Source organism: Varanus komodoensis, unplaced genomic scaffold, assembly GCF_004798865.1.
Source record: "Varanus komodoensis strain SLA01 unplaced genomic scaffold, ASM479886v1 scaffold6_4, whole genome shotgun sequence".
Lineage (NCBI taxonomy): Eukaryota > Metazoa > Chordata > Lepidosauria > Squamata > Varanidae > Varanus > Varanus komodoensis.
The window spans coordinates 3,556,740-3,573,162 of NW_025336347.1; the positions used below are offsets into that span (position 1 = coordinate 3,556,740).

Sequence of the window (16,423 nt, forward strand, 5' to 3'; positions counted from 1 at the left end):
CAACCTCTGCCAGCCTCAGGGTCCATGGGCAGGAGTTCCAGTCCAATCCACCTGGGGCATGAGATTAAGGAAGAGCAGCAACAATGGATCTATCACAGTCATGCATCAGTGTGCTATACTCCACAGGGTAGAGTCAGCCAGTGGTATTACAGAGCAATGGAAGTGATGACATAGACAGGAGAATGCCACCAGCTCTCAGTGATGACATGGGAATGGTAGAGTGAGGACCACTGTGGCCCAAGTTGTCAGCACGACCCACACTTACCTATTCTCATGAGCTAGTCTCCCCTGCGTGTAGCTGAAGGCATCCACTCTTTTGCTGGAGTCACTGAAGCAGCCGGCGTGAGCTTGAGTGGACTCCGGGGGATGGCGGAGGATGGGAAGGCCTGGAGGAGTGTTGTCATGAGGTCGCAATGGGTTGGACACGACTGCACAACTAGCAACTCTTTTGTTGCTCCAATTGGCCTGAACAATACATGGGACACCATTTGTGGAAGTTTCATGAGGACCTCATATTCATCCCAGCATAGAGCAAAGCTGGCACTCACTCATATGCTATGCTTTGGAAAAGAGGCAACAGTGCAGTAGGTTGCTGTGAGTCAGCTACTGATTTGGCCATGCTCTTAAATAAGGCCTCCAAAAATGCACTAGTATTACATTGCTACCTTCAGTATATTTAACACTGGAAAATATGTAGCTCAAGTATCAAAACCAATTACTATGCATCTGAGGCCCCCCATGTGGTGCCCAAGAATGCCAGCGTTGCAAAGGATACCTGTCTTGGCCAGGTTCCCTGATGTTCCTGATTTGCATGTTATGTCTTAAAATAGGTACACACACACACACACACACACACACATGGAGGTTGGTCTGCTACAAAGTGAAAACTCTCTTACACGGCCATGTTTATTGGGCTTCAAAAGAGGGCAGATTTGACCTGAGCTCAGACCCAGGACTGCCATAGGTGGGAAGATGTATCAGTATCAATATCAGGTGGGAAGATGTATCAACACTTCTCCCCTCTCAGGGATGATGTTAGCAACCACAGAAGCAACCTCCACCCCATCCTTCCCTGTCTTCCTCCAGAGCCTTGTCCAAGAGGCCTTTCTTTGGAACAACCCAGGAGTCTGGCTGAAGAGATCATAGAAGGAGTGTTGAAACTCTGAGAAAGAAAAGAGCCCAACAATTCAAATGAATTAATAGATGATAGAGCTGGAGAAGATCATGGAGGAGAGAGCAGTAGCTTCTTCTCCTCGTATAGGTGTGGCAGTCTCCTAACTGGTGTCTGGACTTGGTAATGGATTGGATAAGAGCCAATGAGCTCAAGCTCAATCCTGACAAGGCAGAAGTGCTGTTGGTGAGTCAACCTCCATTTCAACTGGGATGCCGGAAACCTATCCTGGATGGAGTTGCAGTCCTCTTAAAGGACAAGGCTAGTAGTCTGGAGGTGCTCCTGGACCCTGAGCTCTCCCTGGTTGCCCAGGTGGACTCCGTTGCCAGGACTGCCTTTGATCAGCTCCAGATGATTCACCAACTACTCTCCTCCTTGGATGAGTGTAGTCTTGCCACAGTCAATCATGCACCGGTAACCTCCAGATTGGACCACTGCAGTACACTATATGCAGGGCTTCTCTTGGAAAAGCCCGGACTCTTCAAATGATCCAGAAAAGGGCAGCATGGCTGCTGCTGAGGAATATGAACATATTACACCTCCTCTTCATCAGCAGCTGCACTGGCTCCCTGCTCTGTTCTGGGCTGAATTCAAGGTCTGGACTATGACCCATGACTAGGACACAGAAAGCCCTAAACGGATTGGGGCTGCATTATCTTAGCAAGTGCCTCACTCCATATGTTCCACTCAATAATATCTTTTTTTCAAATTCTTTTCTTCTGATATGACTTGCTCCAGAAGATTTTTAATCTGAATGCTCAGTCTGCAATGTGAATTCTGCAAGGATGTAACTTCTTTATCTCGTTCAGATATTTTTATTGGCTGATGGTCCCATTGTGATATGTTAGCCAGCGCTGCCTTTTCCATTTCCATATATTCCTGCCTGTTGTTTGAGGTAATCAATGGAAGCCCTCCTATGAGTTGCTCCCCCTAAGGAGCTTAAGGGGGAGGTTGTAAGGGGGAGAGTCTTTTCTGTGGCGGCACCTCATTATGGAATGTGTTGCCATCAGAGATTCATCAGGCCACCTACTCTGCTGAGTTTTAGGCACCTGACAAAAATGTTTCTTTACCAGCACACTTATGGCACCACTTAGATTATTTTTACTTCAGTTTGCACCACTTTTAATTTACTAAGCTATGTTTTATTGTTGTTGATTTTAATATGCTATTTTATCTTGTGTATTTTAATTGTATTATTTTATTGATGTTACCTATTGGTAATTTTATTGTAATGGCCACCCTGAGGGCTTGATGGTAATGGGCAGCCTTTAAACCTTGAATTAATTAAATATAGTTCCCTCACACCAGAAAAAATCCACAGCCAAGGAGTTAAAAAGATGGAGGCCTACAGCTGTGTCCCAAGCACAGCCAATGACTGCTCTGTGAGACTCCAGTTGCTCATCTGTTGACATCTTAATGACTGGGCTCTGTCTTATCATCTCTTTTTTTAAGTGTTGAGAATTTACTGTGGGACATGGGTTCCCAGCCTGAAGCCATGTCCCACAGCTCCCTCCCATAAAGAAAGTGGGGTTACAATCGCATGTAATTTGTTGAGCTCTGTCTTAGCATTTTGTTTTCAGAAAACTACATAAAACAATGGGCAATTCAGCTGAATAACATATTTCCTTCTTGTAAATCTCTGACAAATTTAGGAGACCAATTTTCCCTCAAAGATTTATCTCCTGAGTTAATTGTTAACAGCTTATTCAGTCTTCAGTTTCTAGCAATTATTGCTTGTGCTCATAGCAGGGAGGTTATAAATGACTGCAAAGGTGTCTTAAACTATTTGAAAAACTTTATGATTAATTATGTCTCTTGTGCTATTTTCCTTCTTTCGAACACTAAGAAGAAAGAGGAGAGATGATGAAGCTTTGAAGATCTTGCCTTTTGTCCCTTTTAAAAGGAAAAGTAATAAGTCTTGCAGGACTTCAGCATATTTGCACATGCAAAACAGTTAAGAGGGTGAGGATTTTAAGTACTTCAAAGAACAAAGACACTCCCATCATGCATGTCTGGGGTCATGGACAAGGATGCTCAACAGAGAAAAAGAAGTCCAGCAGGTTTAAAATATGATTCAAACCATATCAAAGAATGTTCAAACTTTCAAGCTGAGATGAGATAATTAGGGTTTTGCCTATTATCTTTGGGAAATGAGACCTGAATACAACTTAGATCTGAAATTTGACTCTCCATTCCCCAAATCTGCTAACAAGATGTGAAGGGCTATATAGCTAGGGAGAATGAAAGAAGGCATGCAGAAGATCTGGGAAAGAAATCAGCCTTTTAAAAAACCTGCACACCATGATGGAGGACAGAAGTGTAGACTTCTGCCTGCATACAGTTCTTTCCCACCAGAACAACCCTATAGCCTGGAGCCAGGGAAAGAGATTGAGGCCTACAACTGTTCATTACCTGCCACTTTTGCATGGACCATTGCTGAATCTTAATGCAGGAGCTTTGCTTGTTACCTGAAGTCCATGTAAGCAGGCAGGAACTGCTTCAGAGTCCTCTTCAGAATATAGTCTTGGGTGGTCTCCTCCAGGTGGTCTCCTCCAGGACCGAGGGAGCATTTCCCCAACAGCATTTGCACTCAGACTGTCCTCTCCTGAACACTGGAATGCTCGTCTGTGTTCTCTCAATCCAGTCTTAACAATGAGCTTTTCTGACTTATTTATTTTAGAGAATGTATATGCCACTCTTTAGCCAACAGAATGTCCAAACAGTGAACAAAAAGAGCGCATGCAGAAGGAAGACACAGACCAGAAACACTGAAAATCAAATTATGCCAATAAAACTATGGCTGGTCAATCAGATTCCATATACAGAGGTCCCACATAGCCTGAAGTGCCTGGTCCTGCCTAATCTTGGAAGCTAAGCCGGGTCGGACCTGGCTGAAATCTGTATGGATGACTCAAGATGTTGTGAACCACCCAGAGAGCTTCGGTTACAGGGAGTATAGAAATGCAACTCCTCTTCCTCCTCCTCCTCCTCCTCATCATCAAGCAGGCAAGAAATTCCTTAGAGAGAGCTCTTGTGCACCGAAGGCACTTGAAGGCACTCCAAGTGCACTTGAAACAACCCCCCGCCCCCCAAGGAATGACCAGTAGCAGCTCATCAGATGGCTGGGCAGGCTGGCCAGGGAGAAGGTGCTCTTTCAAATTCTAGTGGCATTCTAGGGTACCACTAGAGAGCTGCTGGCTGTGGTGGGCAGGAGAAGGTGATGTATGGCCCACTGGGGAGACAAGATGAACAGTACTAGCGTAGCACTCGCTGCATCTATTGGAGCAGAGCTTTGGAAGTGTTAGACGCCAGTAATTTCCAATAAATCACCCATGTATGAATCCCAGTATTTGCTCCCCCTGTGGCAGTCGTGGTGAGCTGTACTGCCCCTGGAGGCTCTCATGTGATCTGGTTTTCTTTTCCTACAAAGTAACAAATGCTGATGGCAGGATTTTGTGCAAGTTCTTGGGCTGTCCGGTTGTGGGAGTAATTTGTGTGGTGTTTTACTATGTCACTGATCATCTGCCTGCAGCTTGAGGATCTGTGTTGTGTTAGGCATCCACTCTGCGTCCATCTGCCCCACAGAGAGTTCTGACTGTCACATAACATGAATGTCTAGTCCCTTATGGATGGGCGCCAGCACAAGGGTTTCTCCGCATTAGCTGCTTCTGATTCATCCACACACTTTCTTTTGCAGCTCTTCATTGGAAATGTACAACAACCTTCCAGCATTTTAAACACTTAACAGGAAGGTGATTCATAAATTCACTTGTTCCCTATTAGCTACTGAGCTAAGGAGCATACAGTGTTTTGCACTCAACCTGAATAAGCTATTTGGGTTACCAGACAATTCCCCCTCCCCAGTGCAGACCTGTGCAATCGGTAAGATCTGTGGTGGTTTCCTGCTGGTTGTGCCACAACCTGCAAACTGCCTTCTTCCAGCAACCAGAAAGCAGGACTTTTCATGGTGGGCCCACCTTGGGGAATGATCTCCCCACTGGTACCTGCGAGGCTCCAACGTGTTTCAGGCACCAGTGAAAGACCCACTTCCTTAACAAGGCTTTCCCTTGTACACTTAAGTGTACTATCCAGTCTTATCCTATTTAATTTGCTTTACCTGTTTATTAATGTTTTATGTTATAGCAATTATTATGTATTTTAAAGTATACCATGCTGTATTTTAATGTTTTTATTTTTCCTGTAAACTGCTTATATTTTAAAATATAGGTAGTGGTATATAAATCTATGAAATAAATACAGCAAAAAAGAACTGTAGCAATGCTACTGATATCCTGCACAGGCTTCCTTTCCCTGCCCATTTCTTCTTCTTCTTAATTTAGCTTCCATAATTTCTGCAGGAGTAAGCCCCACTAAACATGGTGGTAGTTCCAGTTAAGCAAAAATTTAACTTAGAAATGAAAACAATTAACTGGGTAAGTAAAGAAACTAAAACAGTAGCTCAGAGTAAACACACAAATCAAAAGCTTCGTAGAAAAGTAGCAATGAATTATTAAATTATTTGATTTGATTTAACAATTAATTGTTAAATTATTAAATTGATGAATGTGTTGCAAGGTTATCTTCATCTTCTGTCTGAGGAAAAGTTAACAAAGCTTCCTGTACTTGGTCCCACAGACAGGCATGGGTAGCATCACTTCTATCTCAAGTTGGAAATTTGTTAACAGTCTTTAATGAGACACATGTTGGGTGTCAATCCTATGCCATATTTATGGGTGCCAGGATTTTGTGAATAATCAGTCTACAGGATTAATGCCTTACCACTGACCTAATAACCATTTACAATTAGTAACATGTCCCTGCATTTGCTTAAAAAATTTGGCTCGATCTAATATGACGTTTGTACGATTTACAAGTCCAGTTGTAAACATGGCAACTTCTTCACATTAAGTGTTGTTTTCAGCCTTCATCTTTTTGCAGGTATGGGAACATCAGCAGTACTTGGTCTTATTGATGTTTTCTAAATTCCACATCAAAGCTTTGTCTTCCGTTTCCAAACCTGAATGTCTAGCTGTCATTGTTCAAACAGGAAAAATGTGCATTTAGGGGCACGTTTTCAAAGCACACACCAAAATTGTACTTTCTCCTTAATGACTCAAGTATGAAAAGCTTTTAATTTTTTATTCACATGTTAAAAATACTTTTCTAAAAGAAAAAAAGGATTTTGCAAACCTGATCACAAACTGAAGAGCATGTGAGCTTTGCTCTCCAAATGCACTCCCAGTCAGGAGGGTAAAAGGGGCAAATTCTGCTCTTTAATCCAAACAAAACATTCATACATTGCGACTTCCCTGCCTTACTGACTGTTTCAAATACTGGTACAGAGAGAAGTCCTGAGAATTCCAAACAGCAAGTGGATGAATGAATACTGAGTTTTAATTACTGAAATAAACACCACATCTTGGTTCTGTGTCTGCAAGTAATGAATGTAATCAGAAGACCACACATAAGCTTTTATTGAAAGCTTGAGATCAATCTGCCCTTTAACTACCCACAATGTTTGTTCAAATGGCCTGTTAAAGGCTGTAGAGGGATAATCAAACTCATGTTATTAAGTAATGGGAGACCTACCCATACCTGAAAACGGTTCAAGTGCAAGTCGTCCTTTTTCGGAAGCTGCAGGTGAAGGAAATGCCACTGTTCAGATTTCTGTCATTTGTGTATCATATAGTTGTACTATTTTATTAGACTATTGAAACAGAAGGTATAATTGCCACTGATATTTATTTTTCACGTACCGAATGCAATTCATAGGATTGACTAAACCTGCATGTGTGTTCCATTTGTTGCAATTTTCCCTTTTAAAAAATTCTGTTCTTACTAGACCATTGTTCCTCATACCGCTCAGAGGACAAGGTGAGCATGATGACTTTATAAAGTCATTCTTGAATACTTCAGATTTAAGCCCAGTTGAATTCACCGTGAGCATATACATGCAAGATACTTTATTTCTTTTTAAAGGAAACTCAGTTTATGAAGGCACCCTGACTCCAAATTGTTGGGTGTGTAGGAAATGGCCCTTGATGTAAAAGAAAAAACTAAACAAAACCTCTGGTTAGAAACACTCATCCCTATTGTTATCCTGTCAAATGTTGGAGGAGATAGAGTTGGTGCAGATGATGTTACATTTCTTCTGAGAAATGACCTTATTGCTATTTTGCATTTTTCTGTTTTCCATATAGATTGACCATCTACTTGGCACCAATTCTGGATAAGGCTTCACATATGTCATGGCACATGATGCATGAGCCCTGGTGGCACCGAACCTCTGGTGAGACTTGTGCTTTCCATTTCTGAGCTCAATGCTGACTGAACTGTGCTTTATCTTCCTCCAGTTGTTAGCGGAAATTAAATGCTGCTTTCCAATAAAGCTCTGTCTTCCCTCAGGAATGCATCAAATAGCAATTGATGCTGCTGAGAATATGGTCAACTTTGCATGACAAAATTGACATCAGATGAGAAACAGAATGTAAAATCAAGGATGCAGACAGTGGAGACTTTTAACAGTGTAAGTTGCAATGGGGAACATCAGGCTATTAAGCTGGAAAGGCATCTGAGCTCTTGAGAAATTCTCATTGAGATGGGTAAAGTTAATTGGCAGTCAGAATGCAAGGTAAAAACAGTTTCAGTGATTTCATTCTTTGAATGCTTAGCGCTGCTACAAAACTAGTATTGGCACTATTATTTACTCAACAGAGCTCGCATCATTCATGGGGCTGTAAGTTTATTAATAATATCTCTCCAGAGTGCCCTTTGGGTTCTATTTCCCATAAATCACAGAATCAATGTCAGCTATTCTGAGCGACCTGAAAAGTGCTGGGCTTTTTTTTTTTTTGAATTAATTTAAGTGCTGAAAAATTGTCAATAAAGACTGCATGATGTTTTATGTAAGAAAGTCTTTAGTTCAACAGGAATATTTCAGGTCAACAGCTATGGCAAAAAGAGGAGCAGGAAAGATGCAAAAAGATACATGCGCTCTTAGCTTAAGAGGCAACCTACGTGATCACTCTGTCTGTCCTTCCTACAGGAGGTTGCCCTTTTATTATGAAAAAACAAACAACCCACGATTTATCATGCCACCATTCATAAATGTGTGCATAAAACCAAAACCCCACTTTACTCGCAACAGAATGGTTGATGCATTTGCCACAAATACAGAAAACCGGGTACAGCAATAGAAGGGAAGGGTGGGATGGTTGTGTTGGAGGCCCACAGTGGTGGTGGTGGTGGTGGGGAACTCTCTGGTGTGGAGGACAAAGACATACAAGGAGCAGCATGTGGGGAGTATTGGAGCTCGTCTATTGCTTTGTAGAGCAACATGCTTTGGACCTTCTGAATTCTGGGGCTGAACAACCAATTGTTCAGGAAAGGGAAACGGTGTGAGTTAGATGATAGACAAGTTGACATATGGTAGATACCACCCAGAAAGCTTCTTATGGCAGCAGTTGCAGAGGAACCATTCATGAGGTATGGATCAAAATTACATGATTACACAGAGTTGCTGCATGACTCACCGTATGGTGACAGTGGCCATCTAAGCAACCTTTCATTTACCCAAACTGGCAAGGAAGATTATGGTGAAGGCTAACATTAAAATTCTTCTTGCTGAGTTGCTTGTACTTGATCTGAATCATACTGACATAATCACCGGTGGTCATGCGCTCCAAATGAGAGCCCTTGCAAAAAAAGGAAGGAAGTTGTTGAAGGATTAGGAAGGATAACAATCTCAAACTAAATATAAATAAATCATTAACTAGACTCTCTCTGTGCCTCATGCTGTTTGCTGAGCTGCAGGAAAAACCCTGTTTGAGGAAGGTATAGGACTTCTCAAGGAATATGAGAGTAGGAGACTGAGAACCCAGACCTAAAAAGTGGCCAGAAGGCAGGAGAAACATCTTTCATGGTAGAGCAAGGAGGAGGACAAAGGTCAATAAAGTGAATCACTAGACAATGCATAGTACACATGGTTCTCTTTACTGAATTTCCTTGCTCTTGCAAGTGATAGTCACTAAAGCTGATGGAGTGGGGAGCCTCAATGTTATGACGTTACGTTTTCTTTAGTAAAGCTTTTCTGGAAAAGGGAATTACGGGGTTCTTGGCATCACATGGACAATTTATCTTATTTTGCAACTGGGGCAATGTGAAAAGGAGGTATTGTGTACCTAGTCACACAACCAGTGACAGAGAGAGATCTTGTATCATGCCTGCTCTGGAGTTGGAATTGTACTTAAGTGCCACAGGAAAGAACAGTGTTGATGCAGCACCCATCCTGCTGAAAAACCAACACCTAGGATGACTGCTTGATTGCGGTTAACTTTGCTCCCCAAAGCACCCACCTAGTTGACATGAACTAGTACAGGAAATGGGACCGTTTCATCAAAATGGATAGTGGCCACCTCTATGGGGCTGTAGAGAAGACAAATGCCAGGTTTCTATAGTAGCTACTGATGAGGCCAAGGTAGGAAGTGAAGCCTGCCTCTTCGAATGTTCTGCTTGGTTTTTTATGTGAACCTTTTCAAAATTAGTCACTCACATGTTCTAAACCAAACCTTGGCCTTGAACACAATCTCCAGGTCTTAACTGCTTACTCATATGACTTGGTTATCAGGACCAAGGTGGCCATGTGTTCTACTTTCTAGAAGACTGTTCTGTATTTGAAGGGCTATAAAAGACTAGTTTATTTATTTATTAAAACATTTTTTATGCCGCCCCATTCGCCGAAGCCTCGGGGCAGCTTACAATGTTAAGTTGTAGTTGAAAGTGTCTTCTTTTTTCCAGGGCTGGAGAAAATGTAGTCCTCCAGATGTTGACTACAGTGTCCATTAGCCTTAGCTACGACAATCAATGATGAGGAATCATGGGGCTTGCAATCCAAGAACAGCTGCAGGCCACATGCTGCCACCCCTGATCTACCTGAAGACCTGTCAGGCCCAAGTCTCACTGTATGCCTATCACAGTATGTCTATCTATACACAGAGTATGCAAATCAGCACTCTCATTTTGTCCTGTTTTTGGTGATGAGTACTTTATTTAGCAATGTATAAGTGGCTACCCAAATTATACTAGTTGATGAGACTTACGATTATGGACCTTACAATGAGATTGGGAGAAGCCTACCTGATCTATGTGACTTCTCAGTAATCCCTTGAGTATAAGTAAGGGCACCTGGCAAGAGAGATGGCTACAGAACTTTGGCAATTCTGCTTGAAGATGGTGAGAGGTGCCGAGTTACAGAAAAGGAAACCCAATTGCATCTCTATGTGATTTTGGGACTGTCCTATATGAAGACCAACTATGTCCCTGTAGTGGCAAAGTAGCTGAACCCTTGGGCCATATCTAGAATATTTTCTGATTGATGTATAGCAATCAATGCCAGAGTTAGTGGCTAATTTCTGCCATAAGGTTCCTTCTTTCATCCCATGTTTTCAGACTGCATTTTAAACATATGTGGGCTTTAATGATTACATTGTTTATCCTTGTGCTAACATTGTTTTTATAGGTCTGTGCCTGTTCAATAAATATTGAGGTGGGTTGAATGAATGAAAGTACTCTTGCCATGCAAATAAGAGTGATGAAAGTCTTTGATGAAAGTCTTCATTTCCAGAGATGGTTGGTTTGGGAATGGAGCCCATTCTTCCTACAAGAGCCTTCAAAGGGTGTGGGGACAGATTCTGAGCCAGGTGAGGAAGGGGTGGACTATGTTGCTGAAATGCCAAGGGCAGAGGATTCAGAGATAAGCCAGACTGTTGGTGAGCATCAGCCCCTTTCAAGTACTGCAAGGAAGCCACTGAGCAACTGATGAGGCAGCTAGATCAAGCATCACTAATCTCAGGGTACAGGGTCAGCTAAAGAGGACAGAGCAGCTGAGAAGAGTCAGGTGCTCCAAGTGACCAGCCCTCAGGCAAGAGGATGTGCCTTAGAGACCTGCACTGGTAATTTGTGTTTAGAAGGCAGGAGGGGCATTCACCTTGGAATCAACATCTCAACCACAGGTCACATTTTCTCAAGGGCTAGTATAGTAACTATGTTTGTTTCTTTTGTTACTGACTTTTGCAATACATGATACATTTAACCCAGTCTGTTTGGTGTGCATTCCCTTAACAGTGTTTTTTAGCTAGTAAGCCACAGTCTGCCTGGAAAGAGGGGGAGAAACATGGCTACAGTTCTTAATTTGCTTATGAGGTATTGTTGCAGAGTTTATAAACTTTACATCAGTGGGAAAGGGTTTAAGCCCAAAGGTGACTAATAATTGAATGAATTAGTAAAGTAAGCCTACTGACCCACTATATGTACAAATGGAAAGTCTGCCTCCGCCTTTTCTCTTTTGGACAGCAAATGCTCTACAGACTGGGACTAGCATTACTGAAAAGAGTCAGCCACGCAACTTCATTCCAAGAAACATGATCAGATCACGCAGACACTTAGAAAGGATATGACAATACCAGGGGAGGAGTAAACCTACAACAAAATGTTAAATACAGTGCTCATCATTCTTACCCTTTTAAATGTTAGTTTTTCATTAACAGCTACAGTTAATGCCATTTCACTCTTCAGAGAAAAGCCTCAGAGGAGGAGTTAAAATTTTTCCTAACAGACCTTGATTATTGTGAGTTCAGAGACTACAGGAGAAAAGGGACTCTTTTCATCCATAAATCCAGTCTGCCAAATTGAGAGGTAATTACCTCCGATGGCTAAACTAATTGCACTTTCACCTTTGCCTTCCCCAGGACAAGCTGGCCAACACATTCAAGGGCCCAGGTTTTCTTGATACTTTGCCTTTACATTATGTTTCATGTGGTTGTGGTAGAAGGCACAGAACAGGTTGAAGCTCTCGGTTTCCTCTTCTGGATATCTCAGCATCGATGTTGCAAGTAGTCTTTTGTTTTCTTACCTCAAAAACAAGTCCTTTTGTAAAAGTAGCATGCCAGGCTAACTCAAGTTTCCCTTTAGCATACACATGGAGATCGGTACATATAATTTGTGTCACCATAATAGTTCGACAGTGGAAATAAACACAAATCATTTTCTTTCATATATAATTAGATGCATATTGCATTACGTACAAAGGCAGTGCAATTCTAAACCTGCTTCCTTAAAAGTAAGTCCCAGTGAAATGAATGAGCCTTGTTCCCTAGCAAGTAAGCCTAGGAGCTGAGTTTTTCACTTATCTTAATGACAGGTGCCACTTGTTCAATATGGAGTGTAGTTATGTTCCAGAAACCAAGCAAGGAACAAAAACTTGCTTAAGGGTAACATGTGAAACAGGTGAGCTTCTGACACAGGAACATATGTTCTCCCACACCTGTCCTCCTAATGAAATGTCTATCAATACTTTATTGGTTTGCCTTCATATCAAAACTGAGTGTGAATAAAACTCACATTTGATAAAATAGATTTTTAAAGGAAAAACTGAAATCTAATTTGACCCAGAGACCCACAAGTTCATATAATGCTGGACATATTTTATGTCAAAACATAATCACCCATTAAAAAAACCAAACAGAACAAAAACTATAATTTATTATACTTCTGTCTTCATTCTATGCCAGGTGTTGGTGGATTACACAGAAATAAATTCTAGGTTTTCTTTAAAAGTTTCTACTAAATATAAGAAAAGAGCAATTAACATTTAGTTTGTTACATTGAAAAAGTGTACATACTTTAATTGCTTTGTTAGCTTTACCTAAGTCTCTTCAACTATTAAAAAAGAAAAATCATTGTTCATAGTCAAAAAAAACATTCAGATCAGTTGATACAACATTACAGTACGGCCAACTACCATTGTTCAAAATCTTGTCATCTTATCTCAGGTTAAAGAGTCCTTTGACCAGATGATGACAAAGCTGGTTTAATGTACTTTCAAGTTGACAGAGTTAGATTTTTGCAGGGACACTGTACTTTCTGCTGATGGCTTCATTAGAAAGGGGTCATGCGACTCGTAAATTAAAGGGCAATACCAGCCTTTCATTATTATTTTTCATAGTTAGAACAGCATTGTTAAATTAAGCACAACTTAAAAAAAAAACCTGGAAGCTAAGTGAAGCTGCCGTTTGTGTGTGTCAAAACAATTGCGATACGCTATACTAAAAAAAATTTGAAATATCCACCTGTCCTCACCACTCTGCCACAAAACTAGCAAAGTCAAAAAATACAAAAGTCTTCAAACTTGTCACTTTTGCAGAATAAAGCAAAAAAGTCTTTGTGCTCCTTACTACCAGAAGCAAAGTATCATCTGAGTTACCACATATAATAGCTTCTGGATGTGTCCACTTGAGTTGGCTTGGTTTCTGCAGAACCCTCTCTGTCTTTTTCACTGTCACCTTCCCAGAGGTTAATAAGTGGCGGATAGAGTTCGTTCAGGGGGATAGAGGAGGTCTTTTGCATATACTTTTTCAGTGAATGGTGATAGTTTTTCCTCTTGAACCTTTTCGCAACATAGACAGAAACAGAGGCAAGACTAATAACGGCAAACATGGATCCCATGACTGCAGCCAAGGCCGTACTCGTTTCTTGGTCTGTAATGTCCAGGGCGAACGCCGCGTTCTTTGTTGTAACATTAACACAGGACTTCTGAGTTTGCTGATGGATGTTGGACACAGTGAGGCAGACCTCATAATCTGTGGAGGGTTGCAAGTGTGTGAGGTTGTATTCATGCACATCAACGGGGACTCTCGCAGTGTATGTAATGTGGGGGTTGTCAATCTTCATTGTAGCAGATGACCATTTTAAATTGGAGGTCATAACGTTAGAGTTAACCTTCCAAGAAACTAGGATTGAATGAGATTCTGCTTGTTTGACATATATTTTCAGCACTTGAGTACCATCCAAAAGTGTTCCATTCACTCTGATTGTAGCTACTCTTGTGTCTGCACCTTCTATATTTTGGGCTACACAGGTGTACCTTCCTGAATCCTCAGTCTGAATATTTGATATTTCCAGAGTTCCTTCGCTACTAAGCTTGTATTTGTCTGAAAGAGTTTCTGCAGTTATTTTATTCCCAAGTGGAGTAACCCAATAAATTTCAGGTTCTGGCTCTGCCATAGCCCGACAGTCTAAAAAGACAGTCATGCCAATATCCAAATTCAAATGATTTGGGAAAGTGTCATGAGAAATCATAGGAAGACATTGCTCACTGGAATCCTGTATTATGACCTCCTTGACTTGCTGTCCCCGGTATTCTGGTGGCATAGCACAGAACATGGACAGAGGCTCCATGAAACGGATGTTGGTTTTGTTTGAGTTTATCCAGTGGATGACACAGTCACACCTGAGGGGATTACTGTGAATGCTAATCTCACGCAAGTTTGGAAGGGATTCCACGGTTTTTTGGTAGACTGCATTCAAGGCATTATTGTTAAGCATCAGGCTTTCCAGAGCAGGAACATTCCGAAATGCTAAACGATGTATATAGGATAACTTTGGGTTGTTGGTTGCTTCAAGTTTGGTAAGCTCAGGAAGATTGTCTAGTGCATACCTGTCAACAGAGACCAGCTCGCCCATGTTGTTGATTCCCAGTTCTTTCAACCGAAGCATGTTTTTGAAGTCTCCTTCTTGGATCTTATGGATTGGGTTTTTGTTAAGGTCCAAAAATTTTAAATTTGGAACTTTCTCAAGTGCGAGTTGTGGAACTTTAGCCAATCTGTTGTCATAAAATGAGAGACTTTCAAGACTATCCAATCCTACTAGAGCATTTCCAGGAATGTCAGTCAGGTACATGCCAGCCAGAACCAGACTTCTTAAATTTGAGAGCGACTTGAAATTCATATCTAATATTCCAATTACAGGATTTTCCCCAATCATTAGAATTTCCAAGTTGGGTGTAGAATCAAACCAATGGCTGTCAATAACCTTTAATTTGTTGGAATTAAGGTGGAGTCTTAAAAGATTCTTCAGGCCTGAAAATGCATTTGCAGAAATGGTACTGATTTGATTGTGATTTATATAGAGTTCCTGAAGATTGCACAGATCCTGCAAGCAATAATCTGTCATCTCTGTGATCTGATTCTCTTCCAGGTGCAAAGTAGTCAGTTGAGAAAGGTTGGATAGCCCCACGTCTTTTATACTAGTGAAATTGTTCTGTGAAAAATCCAACTCAGTTAAGTTGAAAAGCTGCTGGAGTTCATCTGTGGTCTTGGCAATGTTGTTACTTTGTAGGAGAAGAACCTGAGTATCACTGGAAAGGTTACTGGGAATCTTTGTTAAACGAAGATCGTTGCAGTCAACGGTTGTAGCTTCTCTGTAAGTTGACTGAGGAGTAAACCAAGGTCTTATCTCACAGACACACAATTGTGGACATTCATTATTCTGTATGGATGATGTACTCAATGGATGTATGAGCAGCCCCAGCACCAAGTGACAAACCCGTAAAGCAATACTCATCCGGGCCATAGTCGTTCACTGTAGGTTCAGCTGGTTAACCACTTGCAACTAATAGCAGATAAAAGTATGTATTTTTTGAGCTTGAAATAAAATTAAAGCTTTTTTGTTGCAAATACTCAGGCATCCAGAAGATGGAAGGTGTTTGTCTGAATTTCTGTATTAATAGTAAGTGACCCAATGTCTCTACTAGTCCAAAATATTTTAATCAATGTATATTGATACATCTGGAAAAAAGAGAGAGAAGGAGAGAGAGAAAAAAGATGAAACTTATTTATTTACTTTAATTCAATTCATTTGCCTTCTGAATTAAAATATAGCTCTTAGTCCCATGCTTTTTGAAGCCAGTTCTTGCACCTTTCTATAGGCATGCTAGAAGAACTATAAATGTATCTCATTGACCGATGCAAATGCACAGAATTTACATGCCAATTATTCAGTGGTTTCTTGTGTAGAGCCACGAAATATAATCTGCTTGGATCAGGGCTAATGCAGTGAAATAGTCCATGATCAATGGCACTGGTTCCGCTCTCCTGCCCCTCCTGATTTTGCTTCTACATGCATGTAAATAAAGTGACCCCAACCACGTAGGCAAGCTGCCCTTCCTGCATGAGCAGGAGCTTCATTTGATGCCGTTCCATATGGTTAGTCAACAACTGGCAAGCTTCCAAGCAATACTATACAGTGGCTATCTGTTTCCAGTCCAAGAAGCAGATACAGAGAACACACCTTAGAGAGATGATGATGATGATGATCATCATCATCATCATCTATCATATTAAATTTATACCCTTCTTTTTTCCCCCATGGTGAATTACATAAATTCATTTTAACAACCCTGTGAAGTCGGCTGGGCTA

The 16,423-nt window shown here is 41.2% G+C and overlaps 1 protein-coding gene across 1 annotated transcript; it reads right to left on the reverse strand.

The window, feature by feature from the left end:
• Positions 1-13,426: 13,426 nt before the first annotated feature.
• On the reverse strand, positions 13,427-15,784 carry LRRN1 (leucine rich repeat neuronal 1). The gene has a single exon (XM_044451969.1). The coding sequence runs from the start codon at positions 15,575-15,577 to the stop codon at positions 13,427-13,429; it is 2,151 nt and encodes a 716-aa protein (XP_044307904.1). The 5' UTR covers positions 15,578-15,784.
• Between the last annotated feature and the right edge of the window lie 639 nt (positions 15,785-16,423).